The following is a 13,850-nucleotide window of genomic DNA, read 5'->3' as shown; positions in this document are numbered from 1 at the left end:
CTGATTTCACTAGCTACAATTCCTTGATCAGATTGAAATGTATTCAGAATGAAAAAGAGAGAATATTCATTGTTTATATGTGCCAATAATCTGCCCATATCTTAGTCTGGTCATGATTTACGTTTACATGCACCCGGCTTTATTTACAGTACCTGTAAAGGTGCGTTCACACCACACCCAAACAAGGCGACTGGAGCGAATGATTTACACATTATCACAATGTAAAGGAGCGATGAAGAGCAAGTTAGGGGTACGTAATGCGAACGACTCAAAACATTTCAGTCAATTCGTGTTGCATTAAAGAGTCAGTGATTTTTCTGGAAGTTTCCCCGAGTCCCTTATTGAAGAACTGGGCACATGCAAGACCGTCTTGCCTGCTCCTTTGTTCCTCAAGGGGATTGTGTGAAAAAAATCTCCCAAATCCACTCTGTTCTTGTTTCTTTATCCTGAGGCCTTCCTCTTCGTCCCATAAACATGAATGCGGTTCGCTTCTTGCGACTCTCAGCCATGTTCAAAGTCTACGGTGAGAGCAGCAGCGCTACAATGAACGGCTAACACCGAAGCTAACCACTAAGCTAACTGCTAAGCTAAACCCAAAGCTAACCGCTAAGATAGCTGCTCCGGCAACTGTTTATTCACAGTACCAATTGTTTATATACATTTGCAATACCATACTTTAACTGTAATATGCAATTACCTTCCACTGCACTTTAATTTAAATAGCTTCTGTCCAAACTTTATTTATGTGTTTTATAGTAACAGCTACCTGTATATCATGCTCTCAATTCTGCCTATAGTAATAGCTACCTGTACATATATTCATAGTAAATATTCACCTGTAAACTCTGTTATAATAACAATCATCTGTATATTATGCTATTGTACATATCTGTAAAACTCTATTTATAGTAATATCCACCTGTATATTATATTCGGTACATATCCAGCTGTAAATTTAGTTCACAATACTAGTTATCTATATATTATATTCATAGGACAAATCTATCAGTAAAATTCTGTTTATAATAGTATTCATCTCTATATTTATTCAGTAATAACCCATGTCCTGTACTTATGGAACCATTGTTTATTCTGCACTTGCTGCTATTGCACTTCTGGTTACACCTGAACTGCATTTCGTTGCCTTGTACCTGTACCTGTGTAATGACAATACAGTGTTTCCCGCAGGAATTTGTTTAGGCGAGGCGGTGAGTTGTTGGCCGGAACAAGATTTGCGCGGACAACTGACTGACGGAGCGGGGGGGGGGGGGTCGTATCCATGTATTTTCGCCTGTATGCACGCGCCAAAGCAACAACAAACAACCGCGTGTTAACGTCAAATAAACATGCAAGTATATCGAGTTAGTTTTTTTTTTTTGGAATGTTAGCGAGGCGGTAGCGTGAGTTTGTCGAGGCAGCCGCTTCGCAAAGATAGCGCTGCGGGAAACTCTGCAATAAAGTTGAATCTAATCTAATCTAAGCTAAACCCTAAGATAACTGCTATGCTAAACCCAAAGCTAACCGCTAAGCTAGCTGCTAAGCTAACCAGATACATAAACACTAGAAGTGCGCAGCAAGAGGAAACTAACAAGGTGTGTTCGGTGCGAAGAGCAGAGATTGGTTTTTACAGACCTTCAGCTCCCTCAGAAATAAAAAAATTGTATCCTCCTTTTTCTAAATACATAATGTATTGACCAATGGACGACCCATTTTACACAGTATAACAAAGTGTTTCTGAACAGGATTACCAGCTATAGCTTTGAGGCCTTCCTGTCCAATTATTTAAGCACAAAAATAAGTTTGTTACATATTTAGACAGAACAATTAGGCTATATTTCTATTGTGCAATGATTCCGACATTGTTTTAGCAAACTCACACAGCGAAGCAACACCAACTTTAGTGACCTCCGATCGGCGTGACCGGGTGTCATCACCGCCAGCGTGAATAACAATCTTACTGTATTTACGCTTATCCTTAGCCAGCAGTTTTAGGTAAGATTCTATGTCGCCCGTTCTGGCCCCTGGCAGGCATTTAACTATGGTCCCTGGTGTCTCTAGTGCCACGTTTCTGACTATGGAGCTGCCAATAATCAGGGTTGGCTTCTCAGCGGGTGTGTCGCTGAGTGGGGAAAACTTGTTTGAAACGCAGACGGGTTGGTGGTGACCTGGGGGCTGAAATCTAGAGCTATGCTTCCTACGAACTGTCACCCAGCCAGCCTGCTTACCCGGCTGCTCGGGTGCTGCTGGAGGACCGCTACATAAAGTTACTCTATGTGGCTCCGCGCTAGCAAAGGGACGGCTACAAAAACACTACATTTATTACAAGTACCATTATCACTAAAGGAGGCAGAGGAATAACTGAACATCTGACACAGAGAGCATGAGATAGGGGGAGACTAAGACAGAGACAGAGAAGCTGAAGTAATTGGAAAAGAAGGAGCCATTGTGGGGCTAAAGCTAGGCTAGGCTAAAGCTAGGCTAGCGCCCTTTTACCACGCCACAAAGCAAACCGTGTGAAACACGGAGTTCCCAAGCGCGATGTGCAGCTACAGAAAATGTTTTAAAAGTGCTTATGTGTTAGAAACAGATGTTACAGCAAAGAGATTAAAGATAAAAGCGAGAGAGTCTAAAGCAACAGACCACAATTCACACAGTGACAACAGGAAGTGACACAATACACATTACCGCAAACAGGAAGTGACGATCTCCACCTTAGACGATCTCCTAAGAACAGTTGAGGTGTTGCTGCACTCGCTAATAAAGCTACAGGCTTAGCTACGCATGCTTTGGTCGTTCTGCAGTACAGGAATTGGAGACTGATCCGAGTGACATGATTGGAACAAGTGGACACTGTTCAGATTAACAATCCACATAAACTACCATTTTATATAGCTTAACCTGATCACAATATTCTGATTGCTGTGTTTGCATTTTTATTCCGATTAGCCACTTAATCCAATTACTTATGTCCATGATCTGAAGAGTTGAGATCAGATTAAAACAGTTTCAGTTTAACCGCTTTTTTAACGAGCTCATTACCTGATGTCGTAACAAGCTTGTTATTAGATTTAAAGGGCTAGTTCAGATCGTTAGATGTTCTGTGAAGTTAATAGTTCAAGTTTCCTTTCTCTGGTTCCATTTATTCTTCTGTTAGAATAAAGACACTAGCCTGTAGCAGATGGATGTCAAATCACTGTGACTGAAAAAGTAAGTGCGCCCTGTGAGGTTTGAGCTAACTGCTGCTGAGGCGTACAGCCATCGTCTCAGTGGGACACGATGCTGTTTGTGGTCCTTAATGACCGCGGCTGGTCTGTCCTGTTTACCCCGGTTCTTACGGTTCTTAGTTTGGTTAAACCTGTCGGCGGTATAATCTGCCTTAGCTTAGCTTCCAACACTCGGAGGCCTGAATCTGTTTCCAACGAGCTCACAGTGAGACAACATCGGTCTGCTGCAGGTAAGTGAAGAGAACTTCCCAGAGCCTCTCTCTCAACAACCTGGACCCTTTAACTGGTTTCTAGGTCTTATCAAGTTTATCGGACTTGTCCCAGTTGATTTTAAGTTAATTTGTTAGTTGACCTAAGGAGTTTATGAAGTTATTTACCAGCATGTTAAGGCAGAAAAGCTGCATGTGAGCTCATCCTCTGACTTCTGATCCGGTTCCTGCGGGCCTCTTGGCTTCTGCTGCTGCCGGTTTCAGGTTCTAAGTTCCAGTCCAGACAGTTAAACTCTGTCTAAAGTGCTTGAAAAAGCTTCGGTCTGTTTTCAGAACAGCTCAGAACCTTACTTAGGGATGTGTTAGGATGGCAGGTGTCAGAACCATCTGACCCAGCTCTTTTTCTCATGGGTTTACACAACGTCCTTGTTCTCCACCGAATGGGCAAGATGAGAACATTAATCCAAACAATGTGACCTAATAAATGCAGCTTAAAGGTTGCTTTATGCTTAATGCATGTAGACACGACGCCTGCAGCATTTGTGCTCCGTCCATCTCTTCCTCTGCAGCTGCACTTTTCTCCTAGACTCTAGGGGGCAGCGTTACCCTGGAGTACTACACCCACAACACGTAGAAGTAGAAAACACAGCTGTTTCCAACATTTAAGCCTCTTACCTTCTTCTAAGAGTTGCGCTGATTTCTGTCAGGAAATTATCATGGTGATCACGGTGATCTTTTTGGGTTGAACCATAAAGACGTCTGTATTTACGATCTCGTCCGCCATGTTAGTGGTCAGCTGCTTATCCATCTGTTACGTTTTTTTAACTCTTAGGTTCTGGGAAAGGAACGCGCGTCTGAATAACACTGTCCCACTGACAACATTTAACCGTTTTTACCGATGTTTTTAGAATCCCTCGGTCCGCCATGCGCTCGTAATGTAACGTCTCAGAATGTTGTTGCGGGGGTACAATACAACTCTGTGATTGGTCAGTGACTGACGAGCCTCTTAGGCTACGTTCACACTGCAGGCCTTGATGCTCAATTCCGATTTTTTTTTTTTGTAAAATCAGATTTTTTTGTTTTTGCGTGGTTCACATTTCCAAATATATGTGACTTGTATGTTATCTCCTGTGTGAACTGAATTCATACAACCTAAGTGTCCCGTATGCGCAGTAGAGGACACGATGACGTCACATGTAGCACGCGTGCTCAGTGTTTGTGGAAGTAAACATGGATTATAATGCTGCCGCACATTTTACGGTCTTTAATTTATTTTCTAACCGAAGCTTTCCGTCCATTGACTGCTCTCCTCATTGTAGTCCGCTATGGGTGTCGTCTTCCTGCTTCTGCACAGCAGGACGCAGAATAGTGACGTTTGTTGAGTATCGGTGACGTACAGGTCGGATTAACGCGACCCGGCCGTACAGACACAGGTCGCATTAGAAAAGATCAGATACGTATCGGATTCAGGACCACATATCCAAGTGGCCTGTGTCACATTATAAAAAATCCGATCTGTGTCATAAAAAGATCAGATCCAGGTCACATATGGGCAAAAACATCAGAATCTGGTCACTTCAGGCTGCAGTGTGAACGTAGCCAATGATTGGTTGACGGGGCCGTCATGTGGGCTGGACTTGGCCAAGGCTGACCAGTTCAGGGCCGGATGGGTTAGTCCCTCATCAGCATGGCGGCGGCTGGCCAGGACGCGCGGTCTGCTGTTGGATCAAGAGGAGCAGGGAGGGGAAGCCGGCATCAGCGTGAAGCTCGTCGGTTTTATCTGCCGCGCTGATCCATAACTGCAGCAGCGCGCTGATACGCTCTTCGTTACGGGGCGCGCGTTGATTTCGTCTGATTTCGTCTTCGTTGCGGGACGGACATTGATTCTGTCTTTGCCGCTGAGTCTGACGGAGCTGGACTCAGAGAAGGTAAGTCTCCTGAGTTTTGCTGTCTTTGTAGCCGGCTCTGGTTTCTGTCCTGACCGTCTCCGTCTCCGCTCGCCGTCCTGACTCCTCCCACTTTTGTTTTCCAGCTCAGCCCGGCGGCTTCATCCAAAGCCGCCTCAGAAAAGCTGGCGTCCGCCGCCGCGGCTCTGGCTCCGCCCCCGGACCCCTTTGAGTACTACGACGCTGGAAACCACTGGTGCAAAAACTGCAACGTCACCTCTGGTTCCATGTTTGACTTTTTCACCCACTTGCACAGCAAATTGCACCGGAAGGTTTGTTGCCGATCCGGTTTGACGCCGTCGTTCTGAGTTGACCCGTTGCTTTTTGATCCGGTACATTTCACCGCCGTTCTCCTTCCCGCAGACTCTGGACCCGTACTACCGGCCCTGGGCCTCCAGCCCCTCCAAGCTCTGCAAGGCGCCGACGGGAGAAGCCAAGCAGACCAAGCCGGCCAAAGGTACTGGTACCACATCAGCACTAGACCCAGTTAAAGCCAGCATAGCTGTTGATGATGTGGTCTCTGAGCCACTGAATTTTGTTAGCTATCTTCTACTTCCAGGTGGAACTCAAAGTGGATCTTTGTGTCGGAGAAGAAGAAACATCTTCTGATGTCTTTTCATTAGCTTTTTCCTCATTAGTGCTGAGATAGCTGCTCTCTATAAACACCTGCAGCAGATATTTTCTGTCTGAATGTCTCCTGTCCTGACAGGTTCTCATTAACCTGGAGATGGCCGCCAGGTAAACATGATTGGCAGCTTATTTTGTCTCCTGCTGAGGCTTTGAGCCGCTCTGCGTCTGTGTTTGACTGCAGGTTCCGAGTTCCTGGTTCCGGTCAGAGGGTTTTTCTGCCTGCTGTGTAAGGAGTTTTATGGAGATGGCATCTGTGCCGAGGAACACGTCATCACGCACTCGCATAACGAGAAGTACAAGGTAGGGAGGCCTGCCCCACGCTGTCCTACCGTAAACTACGTCACCGCGTCCCGCCTCAGACCCGAACCGCGTCCCGCCTCAGACCCGAACCACGTCCCGCCTCAGACCCGAACCGCGTCCCGCCTCAGACCCGGTCCAGGTCTGAAGGCGCTGTTAAAAAAAGGTCTTAGGGAGCCGATGTGACGGCGTGTGGGTGGTAGTGACGCTAAAGCAGCTGTTCTGCATTAGAGAGCGGGTTTGGACCTGGGACCTGTGGGGGGGGGGGGGGGGGGGGGTGTAACCTGCAGAATGCAGCGCTTGGGTCTAAAGCTGCATCTCGGCCAGGAAATATCTGTTTCATCTATCCGGCTCCACGCGCAGCTTTACAGGCCGCTGGATTTGACGGTTACAGCCATTAAAGTGATCGCCACAATAAGAGTGATTTAAGTTGATTTAAGGGCATTTATGTCATTTATTTGAAAGGTCCTGATGTGTCGTTGTGTGTCACCAGCGCCAGCATGAATAACGCTGCATCTCTGGATGCTGAAGTGGAGCTGAATGACAGAGGAACCATGATGCAGTCTGGCAGAACCTAAGCTTTGTTTCTCCTGTTCTTCCTCCAACAGAAACAAACATTGGAGAACCCGCTGTACGAGCAGAGGAGGAACCTGGACCGGCAGGCGGGCCTGTCTTTGGAGGCGAGTGGAAAGAAACGCAAACACGAGGACGAGGACGACGACAAAAGCAGCAAAGAGCGAGAGGCCAAGACCAAAAAGGAGAAAAAGAGAGAGCCTGCTGAGAGCTGTGATGAGAAGGCCAAAGTGACAAAAGAGGAAGAGGAGCATCAGATGAAGGCAACCAGAAGGAGCCTGGAGGAGGACAAGTCTTTTTACGGCAAGAAGGACGGGGACGAAAAGTATAAATACAGCAGAAAGGGCGAGAAATGCCGAGAGGACGAAGACAAGAGCAGCTGGTACAGGAGCAGCAGTCGAGATGAAGAGTACCGCTACCGATCTCGCAGAGTAGATAACGACCAATATGACGATCATCCAAAGTACGGCACCAAGGACAAATACAAGCATGAGAAATGTCCAGACGCCAGATCTAAATACGACAGAGAGCGGGACGCAGGACAGCCTAAAGCTGGCAAGGAGTCCGAGAGACCAGCAGAGAGACCCGACCTCAGGAAGTCTGAACCGCCACCCAAACCCTACGAGCTGCCCAAAATATTCTGTGGACCCAGTCCGGCCATGAAGGCCAAGCTCCGCAAGCAGGCCCAGGAAGCCGGCAAGGCCCCGCCCCCTGCAGGCCCCGCCCCTTCCTTTGGGAGGTTCACCTGGAAGAAGAGGGAGAACCAGCTGGCCAAGGAAGCCCGGGAAGTTGCAGAAAAGTTCATAAAGGATGAGGAGGACTCGCTGGCAAAGTCAATAGCTGTTGCTAAAGAGATTGCTGAGAAGCTGGGTGCTGAGGAGCAGAAAGCTCCACCTGTGGCCCAGCCCGGCCGCGGACAGATCCGGCCCAACCTCCGCGCACCTGTGGCACAGCTGAGGAGAGCTGCCCTGGCCGGGAAACCCGCCTCTCTCAATACATTCCTAAACATGAGGGCCCCCAGCACTGATGGGGGCCCACCAGGGCCTTTTCCCAGGGCCCCTCTGAGGCCTCCCAATCCCCAGACTCTCCACAGCACACCTGGGCCTTCGGTCAGGTCACCTGCACCCTTAGGGCCAGTGTCTGCCCCCGTGGTGACTAGACCAGAACCGTTTGGTCCTCAACTCCCCCCTGGAATGTTGAAACCAGCACCATCTCAGGATATCTCTGCCTCAGCAGCTTCTAAACCCGATCCAGTTGGGTCTAAACCAGCTCCATCTGAAGCTAAACAAGATCCTCCGCTTCCCAAACCGGCTTGGGTCCAGTCTAAGCCTGCTCCAGTTCAGAATGCCTCTGCCCCAGCAGCTTCTAAACCCGATCCAGTTGGGTCTAAACCGGCACCATCTCAGGATATCTCTGCCTCAGCGGCTTCTAAACCCGATCCAGCTGAGTCTAAACCGGCTCCATCTGAAGCAAAACTAGATCCTGTGCTTCCCAAACCGGCTTGGGTCCAGTCTAAGCCTGCTCCAGTTCAGACTACACCTTCACCAGTTTCTCCCCTCCCCTTAAAACCAGAAGCTAAAGCTGTAACCCCTCAGGCTCCCACTGCACCACCATCCAAAGCGGCTCCCTCACAACCAGCAATGATGAAGATCGTGTCTGATGTGGCAGCTCCTGGTGTCCCGGAAAGTGAGCAGACTCGCACTGTGTTTGTCAAACCGCCCCCTTTCAAGAAGACGCCAGAGGGCCCTCAGAAGCCAGGAAAGCTGAAGAGCAGCCTGGCTGCAGCCAGAGCACAGGACTTATTTGATATTTTCTACAGCAGTGTCGGCCAGTCAGGGCCTTCTTCTTTCTCTAAGACAGAAACAGACACCACAGCTGGTAAAGGTTCTTCCCCAGCTCCTCAAGCAATGCAAAATAAAGCCCAACAGCCCCAAGAAAAACCAGAATCCCAACCACAGCCCCAGGATAAACCCGAATCCCAACCCCAGCCCCAAGAAAAACCCGAATCCCAACCACAGCCCCAAGAAAAACCTGAATCCCAACCACAGCCTCAGGATAAACCCGAATCCCAACCCCAGCCCCAAGAAAAACCCGAATCCCAACCACAGCCCCAAGAAAAACCCGAATCCCAACCCCAGCCCCAAGAAAAACCCGAATCCCAACCACAGCCCCAAGAAAAACCCGAATCCCAACCCCAGCCCCAAGAAAAACCCGAATCCCAACCCCAGCCCCAAGAAAAACACGAACCCCAACCACAGCCCCAAGAAAAACCCGAATCCCTACCACAGCCCCAAGAAAAACCCGAACCCCAACCACAGCCCCAAGAAAAACCCCAACCCCAACCCCAAGAAAAACCAGAATCCCAACCTCAGAACCTACTACAGCCCCAAGAAGGAGCAGAATCCCAACCCCAGAGCCAAGAAAAACCCGAAACCCAACCACAGCTCCAGGAAAAATCCCATTCCCAAACCCAGAACCAACCACAACCCCAAGAAAAACCAGAATACCAACCCCAGAACCAACTACAGACCCAAGAAAAACCAGAATCCCAACTCCAGAACCAACTACAGACCCAAGAAAAACCCGAATACCAACCCCAGAACCAACTACAGACCCAAGAAAAACCCGAATCTCAACCCCAGAACCAACTACAGACCCAAGAAAAACCCGAATACCAACCCCAGAACCAACTACAGACCCAAGAAAAACCCGAATACCAACCCCAGAACCAACCACAGCCCGAAGAAAAATCCGAAACCCAACCACAGCCCCAGGAAAAATCCTATTCCCAACCCCAGAACCAACCACAGACCCAAGAAAAACCAGAATACCAACCCCAGAACCAACCACAACCCCAAGAAAAACCCGAAACCCAACCACAGCCCCAGGAAAAATCCTATTCCCAACCCCAGAACCAACCACAGACCCAAGAAAAACCAGAATACCAACCCCAGAACCAACCACAACCCCAAGAAAAACCCGAAACCCAACCACAGCTCCAGGAAAAATCCTATTCCCAACCCCAGAACCAACTACAGACCCAAGAAAAACCCGAATACCAACCCCAGAACCAACTACAGACCCAAGATAAACCCGAATACCAACCCCAGAACCAACTACAGACCCAAGAAAAACCTGAATACCAACCCCAGAACCAACCACAGCCCCAAGAAAAACCCGAAACCCAACCACAGCTCCAGGAAAAATCCTATTCCCAACCCCAGAACCAACCACAGACCCAAGAAAAACCCGAAACCCAACCACAGCTCCAGGAAAAATCCTATTCCCAACCCCAGAACCAACCACAACCCCAAGAAAAACCCGAAACCCAACCACAGCTCCAGGAAAAATCCTATTCCCAACCCCAGAACCAACTACAGACCCAAGAAAAACCCGAATACCAACCCCAGAACCAACTACAGACCCAAGATAAACCCGAATACCAACCCCAGAACCAACTACAGACCCAAGAAAAACCTGAATACCAACCCCAGAACCAACCACAGCCCCAAGAAAAACCCGAAACCCAACCACAGCTCCAGGAAAAATCCTATTCCCAACCCCAGAACCAACCACAGACCCAAGAAAAACCAGAATACCAACCCCAGAACCAACTACAGACCCAAGAAAAACCCGAATACCAACCCCAGAACCAACTACAGACCCAAGATAAACCCGAATGCCAACCCCAGAACCAACCACAGACCCAAGAAAAAACAGAATCCCAACTCCAGAACCAACTACAGACCCAAGAAACAGCAGAATCTCAACCCCAGATCCAACCTGAACCCCAAGAAAAACCCAAAACTGTACCGCAAACCCAGTTGCAGCCACAACCTGAATCTCAACCCAAGGAACATCCCCAAACTCTAAAAGAACCCTTGGATGAACCTCAGGACCAATCAAATCCTCAAACAGCGACCCAACAGCGGTCTCCGTCACCCGCCCCATCTCCACCTCCATGTACGCTCCAGACCTCGCCTCAGAACCAGTCTAGCTGTGGCCCTGGAAGTCCACAAACCCAAACCAATGTTGACATTCAGATCACATCAGTTTGGTCTCTTCGGGGCTCCACAGCTCCCACAGCTGTGGCTGTTTGTCCTGAAACATCTGTACCATCGGTTGCATCAGAACAGGGACTGCCTCAAAGCTGGCCCACCAATCCTGAAACCCAAATCCAGACTCAGCCCGCTGCCCTGGAGCCAGCAGCTGCTCAGATCCACGAAGAGCCTCGGTCTGAACCCCAGATGGACCCGGATGCTAATGCACATGACAGGATGACTCCAGAGCCACAGTCTAAGCCCAAACAAGGTCCCAGAACCAGAGGCAAGGCAGCACCAATGAAGAAGACGCCTCCTGCTTCCTCTCCTGTTCGTCAGACCCGCTCCCAGACCAGATACCAGACCCGTCGGCAGCAGCAGAGTGTACCGGAACCTGAACAGCAACCCGCCATGGGGGACCAGGACGCCACGCCTTCAGAGACCAAAGGCTTGGAGACTTGTGGTCCGCAGCAGGAGGCCGACGCGGCCAAAGACACTGATCTTCCAGAGATGGAGATCACCCCAGAAACCTTGGGTCTCCCTGCAGACATGACCTCCCTGGACTTTGACTACAGTTTTAACTTTGAGTAGGGGGTGAGGGGGAGACAAAGACCTGAGCCTGGTTTAGTCAAAGGATGGATGTACGTCCAGCAACCTTTGGCTGGAAAACGGCCAGATTGATGTACAGTTCAGTCAATGCTTCTGATTTGACCTTTCTGAAGGCCTGCAGGTATAAAACTGATCTAGACGTTCTGGTTCTGCTTTGGACTCATGTTTTCAACCGTTATAAAATGATAATTTCCTAAAGGTCGCCATTCTGCTCACTGTAGGTTTCTGTTCTCTAGAGTCACGTTCCTCTGTAGATCTTTGGTTCCTTGTTTGTGCTTGCAGATATTTTTAGCTGTAATATGTTTCTCTCTGCTGAGTTGTAATAAAGGTTGGCAAAGAATGTTCTGAAGGCGTCCTTGTACTGTTTGAAACTTTAAAATCAAAGTTCTTAAAGCAAGAGAGGACCAGGAGCTCCAGTCTGTCGTTCCTGGTGAGGGCAGAATGGAGCAGGAGATGGATAGGTGGACCACAGCTTTGACTGCAGTGGTCATTGCTTTGGCCCCAGAGGGTTCCTTCCAGGTTCTGCTGGGAGGATAACCCAGAACTCCGCTATATATGAGACCCTCAGGAGAAGGGTTTCTGAGTCTGCTGGACCCAGAGACACCAGCGGGTCCAGAGGCCCGCCGGGTCTCTGGACCCGCTGGTGCCTTTGGGATCCGCCGGTGCCTCTAGACCCGCCGGGACCTCTGGGACCCGCCGGGCCTCTGGGATCCGCCGGTGCCTTTGGACCCGTTGGTGTCTCTAGACCCGCCGGGCCTCTGGGACCCGCCGGTGTCTCTGGGATCTGCCGGTGTCTCTGGGACCCGCCGGGCCTCTGGGACCCGCCGGTGCCTCTGGGACCCGCCGGTGTCTCTGGGATCTGCCGGTGTCTCTGGGACCCGCCGGTGTCTCTGGGACCCGCCGGTGTCTCTGGGACCCGCCGGTGCCTCTGGGATCTGCCGGTGTCTCTGGGACCCGCCGGTGCCTCTGGACCCGCCGGTGCCTTTGGGATCCGCCGGTGCCTCTAGACCCGCCGGTGCCTCTGGGACCTGCTGTCATATGAGCAGAATAGCGTAGATGGTTCTGGTAGTTCTGGAGTCTGCGTCTCTGTCAGATGATGGATGATTCGACAGCAAATGCTGACCCGGGTCATGTTAATCAGAACCACACAGAGAGCCTTTAGGCTTTGTACCATCTGGCCTCTGAAGTTCTGGAGGCTGTCCTCCTTATGTCACGCTGTTTCTGGTGAAGGATTCTGGGTACGGCTGGAAACCGACCCGGTTTTACAGAACAAACAAGCTGAATGCAGGAGGACCTGAAACCTGGACAACCACAAAGATCCGACTCATTTCCTGCTGGACCAGGGTGAGTGAAAAGGTGACCCGCATCCAGATGTTCCTGATGAGACCCCATGAAAGGAGGTCCTGACCAACATTACTCTAGAATCAGATCTTTTAATAACAGCGTGAGGTGTTTATGTAACGTGTAGCAGGACCAGTTTATTGATAACCAGTTAACAGAAGTCTACAGACTTTAATTAGGGGACAATAAAACTGTCCTGTGGACACTGGACACCCCTTAGTCTCTGTGGCGCCCCCTGCTGGCGGATAGAAAGCAGTTCCTGCCTGAGAGACAGCCTCCGAAACGGTGTAAGCCGGTCTGGCAGCCTTGTGACAGCTGCCACTAGAGACTGGCACCCTGTACTGGCAGCCTGTCTCTGTTGTGGCAGGTGCCACTAGAGACTGGCAGCCTGTACTGGCAGCCTGTCTCTGTTGTGGCAGGTGCCACTAGAGACTGGCACCCTGTACTGGCAGCCTGTCTCTGTTGTGGCAGGTGCCAGTGGAGACTGCCAGTAATACGCCGTGGCAGCCCGACCTGCCTTCGGAAATGCCAGAATGACCTGCGACTGCCACAAATTGCGCTCGGCCCTCCTCCCTTGCTGCGTTCATGTAAGTGTTGGCAGGCTGCAGAGGTTGCCGGTTCGAAGCTCTGTCTCTGTATTGAGCCCAGATTGGTCCCCATGTGCCACTCAGTGGCAGCTGACTGGCTCCAGAACCAGTGGGCCCAACAGAACCAGTGGGCCCAACAGAACCAGTGGGCCTGGTAACAGCAGCTCTGGGGTTGGTGGGCTGCAGGGAGTTGAGCTCTGGTTCTTCTCCCCACCGGGGGATGTGAGGACCCTGGAGGGTTCCATCTGCTCGGTTCCGTAAGGTGGACCCGAGCAGATGGACCCTCCTGCGGTGCGTTGGATGGTTGGTGGTGAGCTGGACTCAGAACATCCGGGTAAGTTATGGTGACTGGACACACCTACAGCTGAACGTTCCCGTGAGAAGAGGCCAAACC

The 13,850-nt window shown here is 50.1% G+C and overlaps 1 protein-coding gene across 4 annotated transcripts in view; it reads left to right on the top strand.

Moving 5' to 3' along the window:
- znf318 (zinc finger protein 318) overlaps positions 1-11,873 on the top strand; it is a 32,581-nt gene extending 20,708 nt beyond the window's left edge. Inside the window, exons 8-12 of one of the 4 annotated variants that reach the window (XM_036126386.1) lie at positions 5,466-5,651; positions 5,743-5,836; positions 6,191-6,309; positions 6,915-10,094; positions 10,449-11,873. In XM_036126386.1, the coding sequence (XP_035982279.1) occupies positions 5,466-5,651; positions 5,743-5,836; positions 6,191-6,309; positions 6,915-10,094; positions 10,449-11,510 (4,641 nt within the window). In that variant the 3' untranslated portion in view covers positions 11,511-11,873. Of the gene's footprint in view, positions 1-5,465; positions 5,652-5,742; positions 6,310-6,914 lie in introns of those variants that run through there. The other 3 variants (XM_036126385.1, XR_004927625.1, XM_036126387.1) reach the window with 3 other exon arrangements.
- The last annotated feature ends 1,977 nt before the right edge of the window (positions 11,874-13,850 follow it).

This window comes from Fundulus heteroclitus, chromosome 22 (genome assembly GCF_011125445.2).
Source record: "Fundulus heteroclitus isolate FHET01 chromosome 22, MU-UCD_Fhet_4.1, whole genome shotgun sequence".
NCBI lineage: Eukaryota > Metazoa > Chordata > Actinopteri > Cyprinodontiformes > Fundulidae > Fundulus > Fundulus heteroclitus.
Note: the sequence above shows the minus strand (reverse complement) of the source record. Positions and strands in the feature narration are given on the sequence as shown.